Source organism: Dendropsophus ebraccatus, chromosome 5, assembly GCF_027789765.1.
Source record: "Dendropsophus ebraccatus isolate aDenEbr1 chromosome 5, aDenEbr1.pat, whole genome shotgun sequence".
In the NCBI taxonomy this organism is placed as follows: Eukaryota; Metazoa; Chordata; class Amphibia; order Anura; family Hylidae; genus Dendropsophus; species Dendropsophus ebraccatus.
In genome coordinates, this window is record NC_091458.1 from 50,224,915 (window position 1) to 50,251,085 (window position 26,171).

At 42.9% G+C, this 26,171-nt stretch overlaps 2 protein-coding genes across 4 annotated transcripts in view; one reads left to right on the top strand and one right to left on the bottom strand.

The window, feature by feature from the left end:
* RB1 (RB transcriptional corepressor 1) overlaps positions 1-26,171 on the bottom strand; it is a 117,372-nt gene that overhangs the window by 26,715 nt on the left and 64,486 nt on the right. The window lies entirely within an intron of this gene.
* LPAR6 (lysophosphatidic acid receptor 6) lies at positions 23,748-26,140 on the top strand. The gene has a single exon (XM_069970146.1). It carries the CDS (start codon positions 24,147-24,149, stop codon positions 25,344-25,346), a length of 1,200 nt encoding a protein of 399 aa, XP_069826247.1. The 5' UTR covers positions 23,748-24,146; the 3' UTR covers positions 25,347-26,140.

The following is a 26,171-nucleotide window of genomic DNA, read 5'->3' on the forward strand; positions in this document are numbered from 1 at the left end:
TAAAGGGGAGAACTCTGCTAAGGCCTTCATATCCCCGGGTCTGTGGCAACCTCCAGGGCGTGATTCGCCGCCCCTGCCGCAATGGATGCTCGGGCCGGGGCCTAAGATTATGCAGCTGATCGAGGACATTCAGCAGGCCCTTGCTGCCCTGTCGCCTGCCACTACAGCTGCCACCGCTATGCCTAGCGCTACTCCTGCAGCTTCCACTACTGCGGGCCCGTCTACTACCGCAGTCCCCTCTACTGCCCCCACTGCTGTGGCTAAGGCTGCCTCTTCTACCACGACCGTCACCTATCACGTGGCCCCCATCATCTCTCCTATCACCACGGTGACGCCCAGCATTGTAGTCACTACGGCATCCAGTGATGCTTCTGCTCCAGGCCCTTCACGCTATCGCTATCCGTGGAAGAAGAAAAAGAAGAAGCCTACTCAGGGTCCTCCAGGACATTTCTGCTAAGTATCCTTACAGAGACCAGAGCCCTTAAACTGTTTTGTTGTCTAACTGTTTTGTTCCAGTTCCTGCAACGTTTAAGGTTCGTGCCTGGTCCTCCTGACCAAGTTCCCTGTACTAACCAGCCATGAGCTGATGGACACTTACAATAACAAAAGGTTCTCTAGTGCCTGTCCCAGAGCCTTTTACATGGACGATGTCTAATTGCCTAAAAGAGACTCTACCTAACAGAGACACTTAACCCATTCCTTCCTAATGCACTTTCCTGTGATTGTGTGTTCCACACAGGGTATTATTGCACTTATTTCATTATTGCATTTTTTTTTCTACTATGGCATTTCAGTGTTATCGAAGTCTTTGTATTTCCTCCTCTGAGTAAGCACAAGGTTACTTAGATAGCCTCAGAGTAGAGTGCCTCTTTTGTAAAACAGTATATTTTCCAGTGTCTAAGTCAGATAGCTCCTCCTCTGAGTAAGAGAAGTCAGTTTACATATACCTCAGAGAAAGTCCAGTTTATGTAGGAGTGTATTTTCTCATCCAGTCTCATTATTGTGTATTATTATCATATCTATAGCTGGAAAGATTTAGTTGAGCCAGTTTGCATTCAGATTTTTCTCAGATTTTCATTCAGATTTTTCTCAGATTTTCATTCAGATTCATGTGAGCCAGTTCTCCTCAAGACCTCGCAGTATTTGTTGTCTGTTGTGTTTCCCTTCCTTTTGTTTCCAGTATTTGTTCGCCTCTGTCTTGTCCCAACACAGTAGTTATCACACATAGTCATACTTAACATTCACACTGGTCCATACATATCGCACCTTGGATACCTTTTCGTGTGTTTGGCCTGTGGAGTGCTTGTGTGTGTGATTGAGTGGTATGAAAGGGAGCTCCCCATGTATGTTTGCTTTTATTATTTTGTTCTTTTCTCTTCAAGGTATCCAAGACACTACTCAGACACGCCAAGGTAGTACACAGGTCTTCACAGTTCTCTCCTCCAGTAGGGTAACACATTTAACAGAAAACCTACTGTCTAACTGGCTGGAATATGGACGGTCACCCGCCAGCAGTTAAGTTGTCCTGGCTTATACGTCAGATGGTTCACGCACTAGCTACCTGGTCGCCAGAGTACGTTAGGCACCCCTAGGTGAAGTCCTGCCACTAGGGTTTCTCATTCTCTCTCTCTTCACACCTGTGCCTTGGGTGGGAAACACACACCTCATCACACTCACTCTCATCATTCATTCCTGTTGTTTGATTGTCCAGTCTATTCATGGCTGCTGCCTTCTAGATTCGCCGAGGTCGGCTCAAATTTGCTAGGGAGGTATGCAGTGTCCCAGAACATGCAGACTACTACTCCTATTATGGCCATTTCTATTTCTGTGTCAATGCCTGTTCTGGTAAGTGTTTGCACTGCAACTGCTGCTGGTTTTCCCCTAGTATTCTCTGGTATTGTGCATTTTCATGTGTATTCTCATGTGTTCCTGTGTATTACAGTGTACAGTGGTATGCAAGGCTGTTGATCACGTGACCGTGCCAGTGCCCTGTAACCATGGTTCCTCCAATGGCCGACTAGCTCTGGCCAGGAGCAACCATGTGACCTCCAACTTCCTCCTAACAAGTTAGTCTTCCCCCTGCTTCCAAGCAAGGAGGTTGTGTGGTTCTATCCTCTCCCACAGAAGAGTGACTAAGTCTGCTGCTATATACCAGTCTTCGGCTGTTTCTGCCTGCTCAAGTGACCGGATTCTTTTCTCTCATCTGGGTGTCATTCCGTTATCTCTCCTCATCGCTGCAAGGATTCACAGCAAGTATTATTCTCAAGCTAATCCACCCAGCAACGCTATTCCTCTCATACTCCTACTCCCATCATCCGGCACGTATTCTCACAGCCTATGCAGCACCACTCCTGCTTTATTTGTCAAAGCCTGCTATATACCCGGTTGCATCCGGACAGAACTGTTGCTACTAGTTACTTCATCTATAATAAAACCGCTGTTACTGAACCCTGGCATTGGTGTCCACTAACTGGTGCCCTGACTAAGTGCAGCGAAGAATCGCATGCCCATCATCACCCGCAGATTCCTCAGACCGGCCCTACAGCTGTGCTGCCCTCAGGCCTATACCGTGACAAGTATACACCCTGCAGCTGCCCCGGTCATTGCCCGCTCATAACACCAGCACTGCGGAAGTGGCCCCCAGGGGCCAGGGCATTGCATGTAAATCCCCAGCCCACTTAATCTGGCCTTCCTGGCTAATCCATTACCTGCTTGTATTTCTGCTTGCTGCTCAGGCTCCCTGAGGTCCTGCTCAGCAGGCGAGGCAGCACACTGATTGGCTGAGCAGGACACCAGGGAGCCAGGAGCCTGAGAAGCAAGCAGGAGCAGGGCCAGGTAATGTATTAGCCGGACAGGGCCTTACATCATCGTAGAGGAATGAAAAACGGCAAGTAAGTAAACTTAAGGTGTGTTTACACGTAACAATTATCGTGCAAATTTGGTTGATAACGATCGAATTCGAACGATAATTGTACGTGTAAACGCAGCGAACGATCAAACGACAAACAAGAAATCGTTCATTTTGATCTTTCAACATGTTATCAAATCGTCGTTCGTAAAAAATTCGCAGATCATTCCGTGTGAACAGTCGTTCGCCGATTTAACCAATGTGTGAGATAGGCTTAAGCGATCGCAAAACAAATTTTCCGTACGATATATCGTACCGTATAAACGCTGATCATTACTCAGACATCGTTAATCGTACGATCGGGCCAATTATCGTTTCGTGTAAAAGCACCATTATAGAAAATTACAGGCCACAGGTTCGAAGCGGATGTCACTGCAGAACTCGCAGCATGAAATTGGAGTTTGCACAATATTTAGCTCAGCGTACATATTAAAACCAACCCTCTGATATATATTCCTCATATAAATGAACAACGACAACATATCTATCAGCTCTTTATGGGGAACTGTATCAAAAGCAGGGCTGTGGAGTAAGTAAGCCACAGCTCTGACACCAGGACCAACTCAGACTCCTGCTCCTTCATAGATGGCCAGTCAGATAATAGGGGAGTTATTTATCACACAGGCTCAGCAGCTTCTCCCTAATGTCCTACATGATCCTGGGGCGATATAAAGCAGATTCTCCTGTGTGTGCAGTGAGGTGGAGTTTTTATGTACATTTGCCATCCCTTATAAAGTGTGAAAAATGTTGATGTTGCTTTCCCCAAAAATTTTCATTCCCAAACCGGCACTCTGTATTATTTTTGGGGGATGTTTTTCTTTTTTTTTTCCTCGGGAGAAGCACCAGACAAGCACGTTTAGAGAAAGGGGTGAGCGGCACGGGACAATCACGGAGTGAGGTGGTGGTGGACGGCCTTACTTTCGGGATGGGGGGGGGGGCATTACTTTGGGCTACTTGGTAGATTAGTTGGAGTGTTCTATTTAAGGAGGATGCCTTTCGGGGAAACACGGTATATGATTGATGCAACTACTAGAGTTTTACTAGAGTTACTGTCTAGTAACTAAAAATAAATATACAAGGGTAAAACACTGAGTATCTCTATACTCTACAAGACGGATTCAAGACCTCACTGAAAAGATGCACATGTAGTCATTTGTTTTATGAAGTATGTAGTGCCAGACAAGGAGAACACTTCTTCTGACTGCGCACACCGGACTTTGGTAATGAAATGCAGGGAAATGTGTTAGAACGTGTTCTGTTTTTCTTTACAACTTTATGAAGCTGTTGCTCTTTGCAACTGAAAAGCCAAAATCAAGAAAAGAAGTTTGCTGTAGCCTGTAAACTAGTATGAATGAAGCCTTGAAAACACACTCCACCCTATTTCCTAGGACTATATGAATAAGCTCTTAGATAAAAAGCATTGCCTTGATATTTTTTTGGGATGTAGGAAACTCGGACACACATTTCCAAGCTATACTTGGTGCAGAGTCAACCAACCACTAAACCTCCAAAGTGAATTCATAATGTTTCTCATAGGATTCTAGTACAGAGGGACTTGTAGTTTAAAAATATCCATAGAAGCCATGTCTGAACCACGGGAACTGAAAAAGGTGTGATTCTCTACAGTATTTACTCCATCTATTCTTAGGGTAAATGGACACTGCATCACATTTCTACAGTGGTTTTGGCTTTATTACAAGATGGAAATCTGCAGGATTCATTTTTACAAGGCTCATACAGTAAATGGTATTTCTTGTATGCACGTGGAAAGGTACACTTACATCTCCAATACTCCTGTCAAACAAATTAATATATGCATAGCTTTGAAGGCATTTCAGTTGAAGCTGAATTTTAGGCTCTGCATGACAGCCACAATATCCATTTCTCCCTCGATTCCTCAAAACTAGAGCTGAGCGATCCTCGGGCACGCTCAGGTTAGTCCAAAGCCGAATGCTCTGCATAAATTATAACAAATCCAGTGTTTTGGGAGGTCTCACCCACTGGAAGAAAAGATGCACCCATTTGGGGAGTCTCACATGAGCAATCTATACAGAAGGTTCATAGTAACTGTCTACAGCAAAGTAAAAAGAAGAAAAATGCTTTACGAAATTGCTGCAAGTGCTGCAGTTATATATATATATATATATATATATATATATATATATATATATATATATATAAAATTACTGCTGGGCTGTTGTTAAACATAATAAAACACATTATACTTAACTCTCTGCGCTCTCCCAGTGTTCCCCGCTGACTGAAGCCTGGCTACTTCAGAGACAAACTTGTTTCGGGAGTGACAGCCTGCTCAGCCAATCACTGGCTGAGATGGGACAGTCCCGCGGCCAATGATTGGCTGAGCAGGATGTCACTCCTGAGATGAGTTTGTCTTAGAAGTAGCAGAGCTGCAGACAGTGGGGGGACACCAGAGAGGCTGCATCAGGACAACGGAAGAGGGCAGAGAGGTAAGCATTAGATGTTTAGTATGTTTACCAACAGGCCTGTAATATATATATAAAAAATTTTTTTAACCCTGGATAACCCCTTTTACCATATTGTATGGATCCCATACATTTCACCCTATCTGGAAAACACTTCTACTCCTACAGCAGAAGATGGGCACTCTTACTTATTGAGGTAACTTCCAGAGTATTCAAAAACAGCAGAATCGAAAAATCTAAAAAGGATGGCACCATAACATCACAAGATCATAGGATTTAAAAAAGTCATATAAAAGACGACATTATTAAAAAAAAAAAAAAAAAAACAGAGAACAAATATTTAAAGTCAGTTATCAAACAGACTCAACAAGTATTTACAAGTGATAAACTGGTTAACGTAAAAAGGACTAAAATACTCTCCAAGGTCAAAAGCCATTGCTTTGAACAATCAGGTTATTGCCAGAAAGGGCTTAAACAGGTTAATCTGCAATTTTATGGTCTATAGAATTCATTTACAGAGGGGAAAAACACTTAAATCTGTATTAGATGATGGTAAATAGAGTCTGGGGGAAATAACTAAACAAAATGAAAAAACACTCGCAAACAACTAAACCAAATGCCTTTTTTGTAACCAAAATAATGTAAGTGAATCCATCCCACATGGCTAAGTTTTGTTCTTACAGTTTCAGTTACTCATTTGGTCGATTTCTGAGGTCAGAAAAACTCAAGTGCAAATTTACCCAACAGTGCCTTACAAATATGGATAGTAAAAAAATAAAATACTGAATGCTCGAAAAATTACACAAAAAGGTACTATGAAGCACACAGCAATTACAGTAACCCCCAAAAAATACAGCTGCAAGTTCTTCTCTATGGGACTCCATCACTTTTGATGACAAGTATAGTGAAAACCTGATGAAACCCTGACTGTCCCCATCTAGTCTGTCATTGTGTGGATTCAGTCACATCCACCATTATTAAAATTAAACCAAATCAACCAAATCATTCTAATATTTTATAGATATCATGGCAGTAGCAGGAATTTATTTTGCTGGGTGGGGAACCATATATTTCCTAGATTACTTGCAAAATAACTTCTCATTGAAAGCAAATTTTGCTCACTCATTTAGTGTCAACCAGATCAATTTTATTGTAGGCTCAGGACAAAGCATAATAAGAGCATACGGGCCTTTTCGGCCTCCAAAGAAAACAAAGCAAATAATAAACATAATAAACATAATAAAGTACAGTGCTTGACTCCAAACAGACACAGCTGAGGCGTTTTAGGGAAAGCGCGGCCCACCACCAGCTGAATCACTTGGGACCAAAGGGTTTGCACCACTGGGCACGACCACCAAATGTGATACATATTACCAGTGGCTTGGCAGCCTCGAAAGCAAAGGGGAGAAACAGTGGGGTAGATAGCATGTAGCCTAGCTGGAACATAGTATGTTCTATGGAGAATTTTAAGAGCTGTTTCAGTAAGCGCTACCTGCCAGCTGCCTTTACTAAGGCCGGGTTTACATATGTCCGGCGGTGCGGCGGCGTTTCCCTCCGGCGCAGGAGAAAAGCGCCGGAGGGAAACGCATCTTTGAACTGATCCCATTGTTTTCAATGGGATCGTTCAAAATGTGCGGCGTGAACTAGTGGCCGCCGCATCGCCGGACCGTCGGTGCGTTAGGACGCATCTTGCAGCGTCCTGGCGGACCGCCGCTCCGGTGATGCGGCGCCGCACCAATTCAATTGAATAGAGCGCCGGATGCCTCGCCGGGCAGGACGCATGTCGTTCGGCTCTGGCATCCGGCGTTCAGGCAAATAGTACACAAAATAAACATATATCTCCCCCTGTGTGCTCTCCCCCTCCCCTATAGTCCCCCCTTGGTCCCCCAGTAGTATATTACCCCCCCTGTTTCTCCTCCAGTAGTATATAGCCCCCCTGTTGCCCCCCCAGTAATATTTAGCTTCCCTGTGTGCTCTCCCCCAATTAGTATACAGCATTGCTGTGCGCTCTCCCCCAATAGTATATAGCCCCCCATGTGCACTCTCCCCCTCCCATATAGCCCCCCTGTGCGCTCTCCCCTTGTAGTAAATAGCCCCCCTGTGAGCTCCCCCAATTTAGTATATAGCCCCCGTGCGCTCCCCCGCAAATCCCATTGAAAATGACAGGAAAACATACTGGGGAAAAAAATGTCAACTGATGAGCGCAACTTGTGACAACTGATGACAACTGATGGAAACTGATGGCAACTGATGGTTTTTAATGAAAAGACGGATAGAAAAACTGATCACAACTGATGCATTTTTGGCATCAGTTGTAACATCAGTTGTGGTCAGTTTTTAGGCAAAAAACGCAACTGATGCCAACTTATATATGTAAACCCAGCCTAAGTAATTCACTGCTAGTTTGCCACTGAAGGGGGGACATGGTAATATGTAGGTCTGACTCCCATTGGGTCATGTAGGGAAGCTTATGATCAGGGTGGAGTGAATAAAAAAAAAACTGTAGAGAGTAGATAACATTCCAACCCTATCAGGGGTATTATAAGGCTAGTCTCTCAAAGTCGGATGGGGAAATTTCCGCCCCAACCGCCTTAAGAGAAGAGAAAAAAGTAGACTTGTTGTAGCCGATATGTTTCAGATGGAGGTGGACTAAATTGGCGGGTACACTCCTCCACAGTGTATAGACGTTTTCTACATAACAAATCTTGTAGTCTAAGCAATTTGTTAGCTTTCCACCAGGCAAACTGGGACCTCAGTACCGTGTGTGCCCCCAGCCCCAGAGCTCACCCCCTGACTGTGACCCCTCGCTGGTGGCACCCTGTCATCCTTGTCGCCCCCCCCCCCCCCCGTGGTTCACTGTTCCCCGTCTCCCCCTCAATCGCGGCACCCGCCACCCGCTGCGCTTAGCGGCGCCACCGCGGCTCACTGTCCCCCCATCACCCGCGTCTCTGTGACTAATGGTCACCCGCGGCTCACTGTGCTCCCCGTCACCCGCGGCTGACTGTGCTTCCCCCCCCCCCCAACATCCCCCCCGCGGCTCACTGTGCTCCCCCCCCCCCCGGCTCACTGTGCTCCCCGTCACCCGCGGCTCACTGTGCTTCCCTCCCCCCCCCCCCCCCCCCCCCCGGCTCACTGTGCTCCCCTCCCACCATCACCCGTGGCCCACTATGCTCTCCCGCCCGTCACCCGCGGCTCACTGTGCTCCCCCCACCGCCCGGTCACCCGCGGCTCACTGTGCTTCTCCACCCCCCCTACCCCCCCCCCCCCCCCCCCCCGCCTAACTGTCCAACCGCCACACTGTTCCCCGTCTTACTGTCAGTCGTGGCCCACTAGCGCCCGCCCGCTGCTCATCTCAGCTCTGCCATGCAATCACCATCTCAGCTCTGCCATGCCATCACCATCTCAGCTCTGCCATGCCATCACCATCTCAGCTCTGCCATGCCATCTCCATCTCAGCTCTGCCATGCCATCTCCATCTCAGCTCTGCCATGCCATCTCCATCTCAGCTCTGCTATGCCATCTCCATCTCAGCTCTGCCATCTCCATCTCAGCTCTGCTATGCCATCTCAGCTCTGCTATGCCATCTCATCTCTGCTATGCCATCTCCATCTCAGCTCTGCTATGCCATCTCCATCTCAGCTCTGCTATGCCATCTCCATCTCAGCTCTGCTATGCCATCTCCATCTCAGCTCTGCTATGCCATCTCCATCTCAGCTCTGCCATCTCAGCTCTGCTATGCCATCACCATCTCAGCTCTGCTATGCCATCTCAGCTCTGCTATGCCATCTCATCTCTGCTATGCCATCTCCATCTCAGCTCTGCTATGCCATCTCCATCTCAGCTCTGCTATGCCATCTCCATCTCAGCTCTGCTATGCCATCTCCATCTCAGCTCTGCTATGCCATCTCCATCTCAGCTCTGCCATCTCAGCTCTGCTATGCCATCACCATCTCAGCTCTGCTATGCCATCTCCATCTCAGCTCTGCCATCTCAGCTCTGCTATGCCATCACCATCTCAGCTCTGCTATGCCATCACCATCTCAGCTCTGCTATGCCATCACCATCTCAGCTACACCATCTCAGCTCTGCCCTCACCATCTCAGCTCTGCTATGCCCTCACTATCTCAGCTCTGCTTCAGATCTGCTATGCCATCACCATCTCAGCTCTGCTATGCCCTCACCATCTCAGCTCTGCTATGCCCTCACCATCTCAGCTCTGCTATGCCCTCACCATCTCAGCTCTGCTATGCCCTCACCATCTCAGCTCTGCTATGCCCTCACCATCTCAGCTCTGCTATGCCCTCACCATCTCAGCTCTGCTATGCCCTCACCATCTCAGCTCTGCTATGCCCTCACCATCTCAGCTCTGCTATGCCCTCACCATCTCAGCTCTGCTATGCCCTCACCATCTCAGCTCTGCTATGCCCTCACCATCTCAGCTCTGCTATGCCCTCACCATCTCAGCTCTGCTCTGCCCTCACCAGCTCTGCTCTGCCCTCACCAGCTCTGCTCTGCCCTCACCAGCTCTGCTCTGCCCTCACCAGCTCTGCTCTGCCCTCACCAGCTCTGCTCTGCCCTCACCAGCTCTGCTATGCCCTCACCAGCTCTGCCATGCCCTCACCATCTCAGCTCTGCCATGCCCTCACCATCTCAGCTCTGCCATGCCCTCACCATCTCAGCTCTGCCATGCCCTCACCATCTCAGCTCTGCCATGCCCTCACCATCTCAGCTCTGCCATGCCCTCACCATCTCAGCTCTGCCATGCCCTCACCATCTCAGCTCTGCCATGCCCTCACCATCTCAGCTCTGCCATGCCCTCACCATCTCAGCTCTGCCATGCCCTCACCATCTCAGCTCTGCCATGCCCTCACCATCTCAGCTCTGCCATGCCCTCACCATCTCAGCTCTGCCATGCCCTCACCATCTCAGCTCTGCCATGCCCTCACCATCTCAGCTCTGCCATGCCCTCACCATCTCAGCTCTGCCATGCCCTCACCATCTCAGCTCTGCCATGCCCTCACCATCTCAGCTCTGCCATGCCCTCACCATCTCAGCTCTGCCATGCCCTCACCATCTCAGCTCTGCCATGCCCTCACCATCTCAGCTCTGCCATGCCCTCACCATCTCAGCTCTGCCATGCCCTCACCATCTCAGCTCTGCCATGCCCTCACCATCTCAGCTCTGCCATGCCCTCACCATCTCAGCTCTGCCATGCCCTCACCATCTCAGCTCTGCCATGCCCTCACCATCTCAGCTCTGCCATGCCCTCACCATCTCAGCTCTGCCATGCCCTCACCATCTCAGCTCTGCCATGCCCTCACCATCTCAGCTCTGCTATGCCATTACCATCTCATCTCTGCTACGCCATCACCATCTCAGCTCTGCTATGCCATCACCATCTCAGCTCTGCTATGCCATCACCATCTCAGCTACACCATCTCAGCTCTGCTGCACCATCTCACCTCTGCTATGCCATCACCATCTCAGCTCTGCTATGCCGCCATCATCATCTCAGTTCTGCTACTTCACCATTATCAGGCACAAGCATTGCATGATGGGAAATGTAGTTTCCTATCTTGATTATAGACCATGTTTTAGAAAAACTTGTAACTCAGGAATGGCAGCAGCTAGAAAGATAGGAGATGGCTCAAAATACTCGGGGAGACTTGGTAAGAATAGCTAGGTTTGGGGGCATTATTTTTTTTGCTTTTGGGGGGAATACCCCTTTAAGCCAGCTGCACCACTTTTCATTTTTTTGGTGTGGTTTCAGGTTAGCTACTTTATTAGCCAGACTTGGCATGTGTGATTATTTTAGCTTTTGTGCAAAGAAATATGATAAAAAAATTGTGCAGCAGTACTTTAGTCAGACCCTGGTGTTGTTTTTTTAGCCAGCTAAGTTATAAAAAAAAAAAAAACACTAAAACTAAAATTTACCAAGGCCTGTGCGTCTAATGATAAATTTTGTGCATAGGCAGGAGACTTTTGCGCAACACAAGAAAAAAGCACTAGCTTAGAAAAAAAATAAATAATAATAATTTGCTCAACTGATCAATGTCCTCCACTGTGTTTACTGTGCAAAGCAGAAGCAGATCAAGAGAAAGGCAGGTACCCAGTAGTTGGTTCTGAGGTGCAATGCATAATGGGAGATGTAGTTTCCTGGCCAGGTGCCGTGACATAAAACTGGGATCATTTGTAGAGTTTAAACCTTGGGCTAGGAGCAGTGTAGAAAAGTGGATCGGTGAGTGCACCTATATGCTTTTTGTGCATTTAATTTTTTATGATATCACTGGAGTTCCCCCTTAAGCCTAGCCTTATATGACCACATTGATATTTTGTGTTCTGGATTTTTTTTCACCAATTCAGAGGTCAAATCTCACCATGGGTAAAGGAAAAGCTTTACCATAAACACATATCAAATCTATGGGGGATGGGTACAGTGTAAAACAGTGGTTAGTACAGTATGTGCAAGACTAAAGGTGAATAAAATATTTCTATAATGGAGGAGTGCATAGTGCACAGTGGAGGAAACTCATCAAGGTCCAGAATCTACTAAAATTTATGGTTTTGGTAAAGCTTGTGTGTTGACACAGCTTTACCACACAGCTGGAGAAAAGCTTTCTGCTAGATTTAGTGGCACAGATGTCCTACCTGCTAAATATTCTATTGGGAACTACCATTCTTAAGATGAGATGAGTGTATGAATGTATCGTATCTACCTATGCTATATAGATACAAAAAAAAAATAACATGTCAGTATCACACTGACACCCATACATGAAACTAATGGAAATATTTTTAAAATGTAATTCAGATTAATGTGGTTAGAGAATTCATTGCTATTTATTTTCTACAGTTGCCAGCTACATAGGCAGCATAACCACTTGGTGAAAATACATAATATGACAACTCGCATCTCCGCACACAGATCAACTCCTGTGGTCGCTGATACACGCTCCTGACATCCAGCCACCCATCCCTATGCTAAACATAAGGAGTAATGTCACAGGCCTTCTAAAGCGGCGAGGTGGCAGCAAGCCATAAACAAGGGAAGAGGAAAGAAATTATATCTTGAGACATGAGCAAGAAAGTTATTAAAGATTATTTGCAAAACTGAATAACTTTTAATGTACTATATATAGAGACAGGTTTATTGAGATGAGAATATCCTTTAAGAGAATGCATTAGATTGCAGAAGAAAGGCTCTCTAAATTCTTGAACCTCAAAACAACCTGTGAAGTGTTTGTTACAGCTAGAAAGCGAAACTGGCTATAAATGGAGAAAGACACAGGATGGTACTCAAAAGGACTATAAAAAGTCATGCATCTGCATAGAAACCTACCTCATATTTTACATGCACGTCATGATAAGAGTTAAATCAACAATGAACAAAAAATGCAGATTGGTTTATATAAAAAGGGCAGATTACATTAATAAAAGTAAAGGTTCTGGAGAATATCAGAGATAGAAGTATCTGAGAATAGACTGCACTTGTGGAGGAGTGATGTCCTACAAACTGTAGACTTCAAGGAAGAAATTCCAAACCAGCATCTACTGGACAACAAGTACAAGTAAATTCATTTTCCCTATTAGTACTCCATAATGTAAATGGGGGCAGCATGACTAAAGATGAGGTAACTTATGGTGCATTTACACGGTACGATTATAGTTCAAATTTTCCCAATAGCGATTGCATTTGAGCGATAATTGGCTCGTATAAACACAGCGAACGATCAAGCGACGAGCGAGAAATCGTTTATTTTGATCTTTCAACATGTTCTCAAATCGTCGTTGGTCGTTCGCTAAAAATTCATGGATCACTTGGTGTAAACAGTCTTTCACCCATTCACCCTATGTGTGAGATAGGCGATTGCAATAACTATTTTTCCAAACGATACATCGTTCCGTCTAAATGCTGATCTTTATAAAAAAAAACATTACTTCGAAATCGTTAATCGTACGACTGGGCAAATAATTGTTCTTTGTAAATACAACATTAGATTTCAATATGCCTGATCATTTGTTCCTCCAAATGCTTCTTGAATGAAATAAACATGCATGAAAGGCTAATCCCTGAATGCATATCTATAGGGAGCTCAGAGAGATAGTCAATGCTAGGGGTGCATTTACACAAGGCAGTTCAGGTGCAGCTGAAATTGAATGTGTTATTTTCACTGGTCTGAGATGCACGAATTGCAATTTTTACAAATGAAAAAAAAATGTTTGATATGCTTTACCTGTAAAAACTATAAGGCCAATTACTGCACTAAATCTCAGTAAAATCAGTGATTTTTCCCCCAAATGCAGTTATGATGTGGTTTTACCTGTACAACTGCTACATGTGAATGAACCTTAATACACCTCGTCTGTTTGAAATTCCAAAATCTAGTGTTAAGGTATGGTCATACGTGGTGTATTTGTCATGAAAAATCAGCATCATGTACAATAAAACCATAGTTTTAGTCACATAGTTAATAAAATCCTTGATTATAAACCACGTGGAAAAACTACCGCCAAAACTTGCGAAGCTACGTGGTTTTTATAAAAAATTATATATATATATATATATATATATATAAAATCTAAATAATTTTAATAATTCAATAGTATGTGGATAACATTTCTATCATGCCATCCACATTGCTGCTACAGTAAACACTGTAAAAATCCACAGTGTATAGACCACATGTGGCTTTACCATTAGGCTGGATTTATACATGCTCCTAGACAAAAGAGAGGAAAAGAATAAGCCTATCTTTTATATGTTTCCTCTTTCTGGATCCATTCATGGCCTTGGCTTACAAAAAAAACAAGAAAAAAAACCTGCATCAAAAACCACACATGTAAATCCTACCTGCAGTAAATCTTTGTGTATAATAATACAGTAAACTAAGAGGGAAAAAAAACAACTGAAATGGATAGGGAGTGTGATGGATTTCTGGATCCATGCCCTAAAATCGATTTAACTTTTTTTTTTAATATACCATTTAAATTTTTTTCCTTAAAATAATATTTTAAAATTCAGCCCAAAACAAAGCTCTCAGGGACTTCGACAGTGGGGATAAGAGATAGGTATGTTTATTTACCTATGTGTATCCACCACACAGAGGTCCGTATAGATCTATAATTAAAGTCCACTGAATAACTAGCACGCATCTCAATACAGGATTGCATCAGCATGTGAACTAACTATTTTAACATACGGACTTCTGTGTTTCTAATGCTAATAGACTTCTCCGGCTATTTCCTCTAGCTTGGGCCAGGTGATTTTATAATGAAAGGGTGTAAGTATATATAGTATAGTACATATATTAAATATATCTGATATTATAGTCATTACACTAGATACCCAGGAAACTCAAGGGACATTGGATAAAGGTTCTAAAAGTGTGTGTGTGTGTGGGGGGGGGGGGGGTGGATTAAAATAAATAATAAAAAAAAAAGGATGTTGCAAATCACATTGTACCGAAAAGAAAAACAAACAATGTTTACCTAGCCCTGGTTCCCTACTGCTCCAGTTCAGCCATGTCCAAGTCTTCTTTTGCTTCCAAGCACTCAGGAGCTATGCCATACCTTGGCCAGTGATTTGCTGAGCAGGGATAATGTTCCTAAGCTCCCATGAGAAACAGAAGGGGAACTGGGGAAGGGGAGTTGCAATTTATTTTTTTTAGCCAAGGGCCAAAAACACCTTTAGGGTCCATTCACACATTTAGCATCTTTAGATCCATTTTAGGGGTATTCCAAGAGAAATTAACATATCCACTATCCACAGGATAAGGGACAAGTAGAAGATTATGGGGGGTCCGCGGGCATGGCATGTGATCGGCGGCTCTATTCATTCCTATGGAGGTGCTGGAAAAAGAAGAGTAAGCCGGAAGAGCGCTGTACTTAGCTCTATATCCTTGGGATACACCATAAATTATGTGATAGGAATATCCATTTGACATATGATTTAGAACATACGTGTCAAAACTACAATTCCCATCATGCCTGGACAGCCAAAGCTAAAGCTTTGGATGTCCAGGCATGAGGGGAATTGTAGTTCTGCAACAGCTGGAGGGCCTGATTTTGACATCACCGATTTAAAAGTAAAAATAATAAATCCTAAAGAAAAAGAATTGGAAAAACACACTAACGTTCTTCACAAAAACAAAGCTTTAAACAAGGAATTTCGGCAGTATTTTAGAAATTTTGATGTGTAGCTAAAATGTGCCTAGATTCCTATTTGCCCTAAAAATTATGAGTGCAACTCCAGCATGCTCAAGTCAAATGCCGAACGATCAAACTCCAGCATGCACAACTCTAGTCACTAGTGATACACAGCTATCCATAGACACATCTATCACATGCTGCAGATTTTCTGGAGCTGCAAAGCCACCCAAAATAATGTGGATTTGCCACTGTTAATTTTGTGTCAAATTTATTTTTTTAATAAAAAATTATATATTTTTTTTATTTTTCAGGCCAGTTCTATACAGTCATTTAAAATTCCAAGAAATCCCTCCAGACACAGCACTGGTAAAATTATATTTTGTTGGTAATAAAAAAAAATGTCTGAGTAGATTTTGTCAAATATATCCATTCTTCAAAACATAGGTGTAATATTTTCAAGGAGAAGCCTTTAGCAGTGGCAACAGCCAGAATACTTTACATCTGTGATTGGCCTTCACAAATGTGATACTTGGAATATATACAACATCTGTTCAACTTTATACAAATTTTACCAGGTCATTCTGAATTAAAAGAAGGAACAATGTCTTCATCTACTATTTCTCTAGAGGAGCTGTATATTTATCAATTACATAGAGGGCTCACAGATTTCTATAAGAACAATGTAATACTTTAAAGAGGTTTCCATGAATAATATGATTGATGTTCTATCCTCATGATAGGCCATCAATCGCTGATCAGCAGGATGCTGACACCTGGCACCCCTACCAGTCAGCTGTTCAGTGCCTCCATTACACTGGGTGGGAAGCAGTTGGCTTAGCTGAATGCAAAGTGACAAGGCACCTGGTTACTGCAGTTCAGCTCCTTTTCACTTGAATAAAGGTTGAACTGCAAAAAATCCACACCCCTATGTGGTCAGCAATAGCTATACAATGTTGCTGATCAATCCCAGCAATGTTACAGTTACTGATGACAGCATGGGGGCATGGTCTCGGTTGAGTGTGGTGATACCCCTAAGGAAAGGGAAGGGGGGTTAAAGGGGTTATCCAGCATTACAAAAACATGGCCAATTTCTTCCAGAGACAGCACCACTCTTGTCTCCAGTTTTGGTGGGGTTTTGTAATGCTGTGTTTACATGGAACGATCGTTCGAATTTTCGCTATAACGTTCGCATTTGAGCGATAATCCTTCTGTGTAAACACAGCAAACGATCAAGCGACGAGCCAGATATCGTTCATTCTGATCTTTTAACATGTTTTCAAATTGTCGTTTGCTAAAAATTTGCAGATCACTTCGTGTAAACAGTCTTTCAAAAATTCACCCTATGTGAAAGATGGGCTTTAGCGATCTTAAAAACGATCGCAATAACAATTTTTCTTACGATTTATTAGTCTAAACGCTGATCATTATAAAAACTAAATTGTTGCTTCAAAATAGTTAAACAATTGATTGGGCGAATCACTGTGTAAACACAGCGTAACTTTGTTCCATTGAAATGAATGGAGCTTAATTGCAAACCACACCTGAACCAGGTGGTTTCCAGGACTTTCCCTAGGGGCCTATTCCACGGAGCGATAATTGGCCAGATTATCGCCTTGTGGAACAGAGAGAATGATCAGCCGATGATCGGGTCATTGGCTGATCGTTCATTTAGGTTTAAACCTAAAATCAGTAGCCACCCGCGCATCGGTACGTGGAATTGCGGGCGCGGTGGGCGACCGACGATTTCAAAACATCATACATTATCTGTCCTGGTGCAGGTCTTCTCCTTCTCTCGGTCCCGGGCTGCAGCAGCTTTGGAGTGGCCTGTCTGAGCTGACAGAGCACTCAGCCAATCACTGGCCGGGAATGCCGCGGCTAGTGATTGGCTGAGCGGTCTATCAGTTCAGACAGGGTGCTCCAAAGCTGCGTGGCGCAGGATCGGGAGAAGGAGAAGACCTGCGCCTGGACAGGTAATGTGTGAAACAAGGGCTGCAAAGACATCAGTAACGATGTCCCTGCAGCCCTCACTAACGATTGTCGGGCCGTGGAATAGGTCCAGTAAACGAGTGCCGATCTAGCAGATCGGTGATCGTTTACATCGTTGATCGGGCCCCCATCGGCCCGAGGAATAGGACCCTTAGGGTCCTTTTACACAGATATCTGACAGATATGTGTGTGTAAAAGGACCCTTAGACCATTAAAAAGAAAGACAATCAATATGTAATCAGTATGTGTAAATTCAATTCAGTTAAATTGCTGAGCGGTGGCACACCACACAACTGAACTGATTAGTGAAGGCCCCGGGGCTGTACAATCCTAAGAACAGACCCTTCAGTATTACATTCTAGCAATCAGCCCAAGCCTTCGTGTGCTGCGCTTCTGGGTTCAAATAAAACCAAAAGACAATGGGGGAGATTTATCAAACATTGTGTAAAGTGAAACTGGTTCAGTTGCCCCTAGCAACCAATCAGATTCCACCTTTTATTCCTCACTGACTCTTTGGAAAGTGGAATCTGATTGGTTGCTAGGGGCAACTGAGCCAGGTTCACTTTACACCATGTTTGATAAATCTTCCCCATGGTCTCTATATCTGCAGAGATTAGAAGTGTTTTCCTCCAGATCATATGGGTTTTCTCCTATACTACTAAAACATTCTAAAAGGCTTATATTGAATTTAGATTTCAAACCGAATGTACCATCAGGTACATTCGCTTTAAAGGGGTTATCCAGCGCTAGAAAAACATGGCCACTTTTGCCCCTCTCTGGTCTCCAGATTGGGTGGGGTTTCAAACTCAGCTCCATTGAAGTAAATGGAGCTTAATTGCAAACCACACCTTAACTGGAAACAAGAGAGGGGGGAAAAAGTGGCCATGTTTTTGTAGCGCTGGATAACCCCTTTAATTAATACCGATGTATAAAATGGCGCCGACATGGGGAAGTCAGTGCCGTTAAAGTCAATGGAGCCGCGTCATAGAAGGGCAGGGGTTTCTCCCCACTGGGGGCAGGCTGGCTCGCCTCCTACACTGTAGACTGCAGAGGAGTATGTTACTACTACATAAATAAAAAGTATACATATCTACAGTAATTACAAATAGTGTAAGGTGTTCTAACATTCTGCATGTTGGATGCCATACGCACTCAAGTGAGCTACAGTGAATAGTCTAGATGTGAGACATGACTATAATCCCAATGCAGCTTTGTCAGAGGTAGTTGCGTGTAAAGGAATGACACCTAAAAGAGACACCCTGAGTTCTGAGAATTCCCTGTAGACAGCTGAATCACTAAATCCCTGGTGACTACTCCTCTTGCTGGAGTTACCTTTTACTTGACAAATCAAGTTACTCATATCTATAATTTTAAGTAAAGAGACGCGTGTTAGTTAATATACAGAATTAAGTGGATGGTGTCTTATACACTGAATTCATCTTACAATTCATATAAAAATCACGATTAAAAATCAAATCAATGGTTTTACTAATTCAGAGACTATATGAGGTCAATTACATTATTTTTTGTAAAAACAATAAAGTCTAGCAGAAGACTGTTGTGGAAAACTATAGTTCACATATAGGCCATGACCAAAAAACATCTTTTTTGGCCTTTTGAATGCCTTTTTTTGGATGGCCAAAAACCCAAATGGATGGTTTCCCCACTGGTATGATGTTAATACATCATGCCAGTTGGGGAAACAATCCAGGATAGGTATTCACCGTCCGTAGGGCCATAAAATTGCCGACGTGTGAATACAGCCTAAGGCTATAGTTACACACCCGTAGCGCTGCCTGCACTACGAATGTGAATCTGTAGTGCTCCGTGCTTCACCGTGCACTACATTCCCACAGCGATCTGGGCCATGTAATGTGTTCTGCATTAAAGCATGTCTTTTTTTTTTTTGCGGCACAGATCACGGCCCCATACATACACACGTACGGACGTGTAAACGTGGCTATTTAACATCATTAGTTCTATGTTCTGTCCAAAATTGCAAGCTCGTGGTTGCGGACAGAACGACAGATGTGTAAATGTAGCCTAATTGCAGTCGCTTTGAAATAATGATCATCCAAAAAAATATCTGTCAAAAGGGCAAAAAAAAGTCACACTATGTGGTCATGGCCATAAGCAACATAACTTAGTCATTATAATAAAGTGTCCATCCACTTATTTTTTATAATCATTTCCTATTTTTATGCCTTGATAATAACAAATAAAATAAAATACTGACGTGTTTGGCTACGTTCACACGTAGCAAAACTAGCAGAATTCAGTGGCGGAATGCAGTTAGCCTCCCTCTCATAATGGGAGTATATCGCATGCGCGCTGTGCTGGTCTCCCCGCGCTGAAGAATGAACATGTTCATTCTTCAGCGTGGAGAGACGCTGTGAGAACAGCATTGCGTGCCTCCCATAGACTCCCATTATGAGAGGGAGGCTAACGGCATTCCGCGGCGGACAATTCTGCCGCGGAATTCCGCTAGTTTTGCTGCGTGTGAACGGGGCCTAAATGGGTCTTCTTTATTTGTTTCTGTCCGCCTGATTATCTCTTTATCGCTCCACTATTAGCACCTACAATTTGCTCCTATATAACCATAATCCACACCCAAGTGAGGCAAGAGAGGAAAAAAGGTGCACACATATTGTACAACTGTGTGTCACCTTCAACGTGCAATAAACTGACGTAAACCGAGTATTAAATGTCTCATTGTCTTTTCATTTGGACGTTCTGTAATTGTACTTGCCATTTTTATATTAACCTGGCGTACGTATAATAATTATATTATTCACAAAAGGCACAGTAAACATTCAGAGAATGCAATTTAAAACATTACCAATGTAAAAAAGCATGTCCACTACATTTCCGACAGGGCACTAAACACACTTGTCCCAACGTGTCTTCTCTTCAATGCACACTACAGTATTTACAATACATAAGGGCTTCTTCACACCTCTGTCACCTGGCTTTGCATAACTATAACATTGAAAGCCAAAATGGCATCAGGTCCAGTCATGTAAAACTACCATTATATAGGCTTGGGCCTTGTTAGAAGAATTCTGTTTTGTTTTTTTCCCCAATAAATATTTGGTTCCTGTACAGTGCAGCTTCTCACATGGAAATAGATGAGGCCCTTGCTAATCCTGAAAAGAAGTCTGTCCCAAATTTGATAGTTTTCTTTTTTGTAAATGACTGTGTCTATTTAGAATATCTGATTAACATGTATAGTTAGAGCACAACAGCTTCTATTTTGGTGTCCAAGTCTACATAAATACGACATTTCAACCCCTGCTAGGGTTTTTTGTCAAGTATATTATATAGTATATTTCTTTTCTCCAGCCTATCTGGCTAAAACGTCATAACAGTCTTTTTCTCTTCTGGATATATAAGATTATTGCAATCTATATTTACTATTTAACATTTTTCTATTTCCCTCATATCCATGGAGCACCGTTCCCTCGACACAAGGAAATTCCTGTCCAGCCAGTCATTGGTTTTAGCAGTGATTCACCTCAACCAGTGACTGGCTGAATGGGTATTTCCTGTGTGGCAAGAAGGGAGACAGGAAATGGATTCAGGGGGCATAACTTATGAAGCGTTTACACTGGGAGATTTAGGTGACAGATTTTTGAAGCCAAAGCCAGGCACAGACTATAAACAGAGAACAGGTCATAAAAAGACTGAGATTTTTTTCTCCTCCTAAATCCATTCCTGGCTTTGGCTTCAAAAATCTGACATAAATCTGTGTAAATGCTCCATAAACTAGAAGCAGGGGGGTCGATTAGGTAATGTCTGTTCCCTTTATTCAAACCCCACTTAAAAAAAACCTTTAACAAAAACAACATGTCGTGATAAAGTCTTGAACTCCAAAAAGGCTTGGTTTGTATAACTTCATAGTCACATGGAGCCCTAATAGGACACCTATAAATTTTAAATGGCCCTACTTTGTTTATATATACCTCCAATTAAACATAGAAGCATATACAACTTCTTTTTTTTATCAAATGCCATACAAATCCAAAAGAGGAAAAAAAAACACACACAAAGTGACATACATGACATACTACAATGAGCACTGTAATAAGGAGGTATTCTGCCGTAACAGCATTACTGAATGGAGGCACCAGATATCTGTGCAATGTGCCTACAGGGCTACATAGCACAGGGCTGGGAGGACTTTTTGCTGCAGTTTATAGATGAGGCGCCTAAATGTTTTGTTTGTTTTTTTGTACTTTTTGCCTTGTTTCTTTGTATTTTTAACTAGCTGTTGATATCCTGGGAAAACATATTAAGCCATCAAATATTGTACGTTTTCACAATCCTGAATCTTGCTGGTTTATATACATAAAAGGAAAATCGACGTGTAAACACTGCATCAACAAGGCACAGATTTATCATTAACCATAGACTTACAAGTGACATCCATGACAGGAGTTTTATGCTTTTGAAACACAAGCAAACCACAAAGAATAAAGAAACCTCTATAAAAGACTTGTGGAGTGTTTACACAGTGTGTAAAATGATGAGGCTGGAATCTGAAATAATGGCTTAACACATGTTTACCCTTTTCCCTATCCCAGCTGCTTTCTGACCTGGTGATAAGTGGAAGGGCAGCTCAGGAAGGGCAAGGAGGTCAGCACGGATCTTATCTTGTCAAGGTGAAATCTTTTTCATGGCTACAAGTAACCAGTGTAAAAAGAATAGAAATAACATTCTAAAATCTAGTATTTTCATATTCACACCTGATTAAAGTGTATAGTAATACAAACAAGCATGGTAGCATTAGGGTTAATGCAGACGTTATTTCTAGAAGGAAATCTGCAGACCATATTGTCAGAAAGATTAACCATTGTATTAAGCAAAATGCATAAATACCTAAGTAATAAATAATAATCATCAACAATTGCATCTTTTATATTGTGCACATTTATTGCAGTTTTTTTCACTTATCCATCAAAGCCACTGCATTTCACTACATGCACTGGCCTGCTTGCCATTTGTATTTGAAAAGTGTTAGCCAAATCCGCTGATTTTAGTGGGAGGGGACGACCAGCTAAGGACATAATGATTGGGCAGTTTGATTTCAACTGCCTAATCCTTTTGCTCTTGGGAAGATAAGCAGTCAACCAGAGAAATTTGCCAGTGGCTTAGGACCCTATTCCACGGGACAATTATCACTCAGATAATCGTTAACTCGTTCGGAATGAATCGATAATCATTTGGTTAAATAGCAGTTAACGAATTAGAAGACCTGGACCTATTTTTATCGTTGCTCGTTCGCATGGGATAAGATGTTGTTCGCAGTAGTGACGACAAGACGGCCGCAAGACAAGTGAACGATTTCAGGGCATTCGCAATAGTGGTAGTTTCAGATCGTTTATCATTAACGATTATGCGAACAAAATCGTCCCGTGGAATAGGACCCTGACTCTACCTTCTTCTATTTAAAACACATGCACACTAGCATGAGGTGAGTATGCATGTGCAGAGAGATACTGTGAAGGATGTGTGTATCTGTCGCATACAGCCAGCTTAAAGGGTACCTATCTCTTTTTAAAAATAAATAAAATCAACAATCTGACATGGCAGAAGATCCTATTAATCCATAAACAAATGAGAAGCTGTGGCAGTTCATTTCTAATTGTCACTGTGAGCCATGCTACCAGTATACAGACTGAAGCCAGTGTGGTTTTTGATGGGGATTGTGATGTAGCTTTACAAGTGGATTTTACAATTGGAGAAATCCACAGCAATAAAGTGATGTTACTTTTCGATTTACCAAAATCTACAAGATTGGCTTTCACAAACACCACTCTGATAATTTCCAATTAAGTCAATGAAGGACGGATTTCCATGTGGAGACACCAATTTGAACATGTGGATTTTGCGTTCAAAATCAGCACATATTTAATTATTTTAATTGATCTGCTAGACGTGTTTGGTAAAAAAATAAAATAAAAAGCAAAAACCAATATAACTGATGTGATAACTGGATGAGACTGTCATTTAGATTCACAATTTCTATATAGAATATAAAAATTTCTCTAAAATGTCATGTTCCTGCCTTTCAGCAGGCAGTGTGTAGTGCAGAGCATTAGGAGTTAATTGATCCCTCCATGTAGTATCTCTGGCTGGTCATTGGCAATCCCCTCAGGTATATTCCCTAAAGACTTTATCATACTGAAAGCAGAGAAAGCAAACACACTGGGCAGAGTCTAGCCTTTGTTTAGGGCCAGCCTCTTCCTGTGTTATTCAGGCTTTTTGTGTGTAAGGTTACAAAGCAGCAGACGCTTCTACAGGCATTACACATCACAGCACACTGGATTCTGTTTCAGCCTAAAACTTTGCCTTCTTTATAGAAGAAGCTAGTTTCCAGTGGAAACACTGCCACAAAGCAGCAGAACAGTTCCCTGGGAATATCTGGATTTTCCTTCAATAGCCCAGACGCTGAAGATGTACAGTGCTCCACTCACACATCTTACGGAGCCCTCAGTCTGCTACAACTGCCTCACCTATGACTGCTAGGTGCTAAAGACACCGGCTCTACTGGTTGTGCGAACGCTAAGGAAGTGCCAGACGGAGACACGGGAGATGTTTAAGACATTGCATGATCCAGCTTTCTTGGGAAAGAAAAAACTGGGACAAACTTTCAGGTGATGCCAAAAGCTTCTTCAAGAAGAAACGCTGCAGAACATCACACCTCTGCTGAACAGTGTGAAGATTGGCAAGCGGCACATGTATCCTGCCAAGGATTTGTGATCACAAAAAAAGTTCTTTTCAAAACTATCCCTAGGATCCCAGGACATCTAGATATAATGGTAAGCAGTAACAACTCAGACCCAAACTGTACAGCAGATGACAACTTTAAGTACACCTTGTATGGATGTGTATTTAGTATGGTGTTTGTCCTTGGCCTCATTGCAAATTGTGTTGCCTTGTATATATTTAGCTGTACCTTAAAAGTGCGGAATGAAACCACCACGTACATGATCAATCTGGCCATTTCTGATCTTTTGTTTGTGTTCACGCTGCCTTTTCGGATTTTCTATTTTGCCGCCCGGCACTGGCCTTTTGGAGATATACTGTGCAAAATATCCGTCACTCTCTTCTATACCAATATGTATGGCAGTATACTGTTCCTTACCTGTATAAGCGTGGATCGCTACCTGGCTATCGTATACCCTTTCCGGTCCAAGACCATCAGGACAAAAAGGAATGCCAAAATTGTCTGCTTGGCTGTGTGGTTTACCGTTCTTATGGGCAGTGCCCCGTCAACCTTTTTCCGCTCAACTAATGCGAATAATAAGAACAACTCGACCCAGGCTTGCTTTGAGAACTTTTCAGAGGATACTTGGAAGACTTATCTATCAAAGATTGTGATATTCATTGAAATAGTGGGCTTCTTCATACCTCTCATCCTTAATGTTTTCTGTTCGACAATGGTTTTGAAGACGCTGAAGAGGCCGGTGACTTTAAGCAGAAGCAAAATCAACAAAACTAAGGTGCTAAAAATGATAGTGGTCCACCTGGCAATCTTCTGTTTCTGCTTTATACCGTACAATGTCAACCTGGTTCTTTACTCCCTTATGAGGACACAGGTTTTCAGCAACTGCTCAGTGAAGGCGGCAGTCAGGATTATGTACCCCATTACACTGTGTATTGCAGTGTCCAACTGCTGTTTCGACCCCATCATCTACTACTTCACATCGGAGACTATACAAAACTCCATAAAAAAGAGAAACAGACCTATGAGGAAAGACTCTCACTTCTCCGAGTCCATGGCCACAGAAAACTTTATTCAGCATGGCTTACAAACTCTTAAAGCTAAAATATTCGAAAATGAATCCACGATATGAGGTCCAGACGTCTTGGAGTAAAACAAGGAGGGATGTCGTCTTGGATTTACACAGCAGAGAAAAAGGTTACAGGGTCTTAGAAGTCAATCCCTGTTTATTTTACACCTGGTTACTTTCCCCCCAAAAATAGGGGAAAAAATCTATGGTACCCAACTACACTTTCTGTACTGTAGGGTATTGTATTAATAAGACTAGGTAGTATAAAAAGGGGCACAGGTTGCCATAGGAGGCTAAATAGGGAATATGCTGCTGTTGCCTCTGGGGGCGATACTATCTTTACTGAATACACATGCTGCCTCATTCAGCTTAAGCAAATCAATTCCAATGAGGTATTGGCTGCCATAGTGTTAATGTCTTGTAAACTGTATACTTGTATACATACGTGGTTGTGCTGGCTTCATCTGAACCTACTTGAAAGAAAATGAAACTTAACATTTCCTTTTCTTTCAAGTAGGTCTTATTTGTGCATACGGCTGCTACTTGCTTATGGTATATGGAGTCTTAACGTCTTTGTTCCTGAATGATCTGCATTCCATCTGTTGGTGTGTGTCCGTTCTGGGAGTGAAGAGGTTAAATGTTGACTATATCCTTCTTACAGAAGGCAAACACATTTAGTATATTACTGAACAGGAAAATAGTATTTGACTTGGCTAATGCTCTTTATGAACACTGTATATGCAAATCTACTCCACTCTGTAAGTGACTGAATTGTGAATGTATTGAAAGTTGGCACTTTAACAAGGACAAACTGCTCAACCAATACTTGGTTCCATTAAACTTTCTTTAAAATCTCACACTTGGACATATGAGTATTTTTTTGCTAAA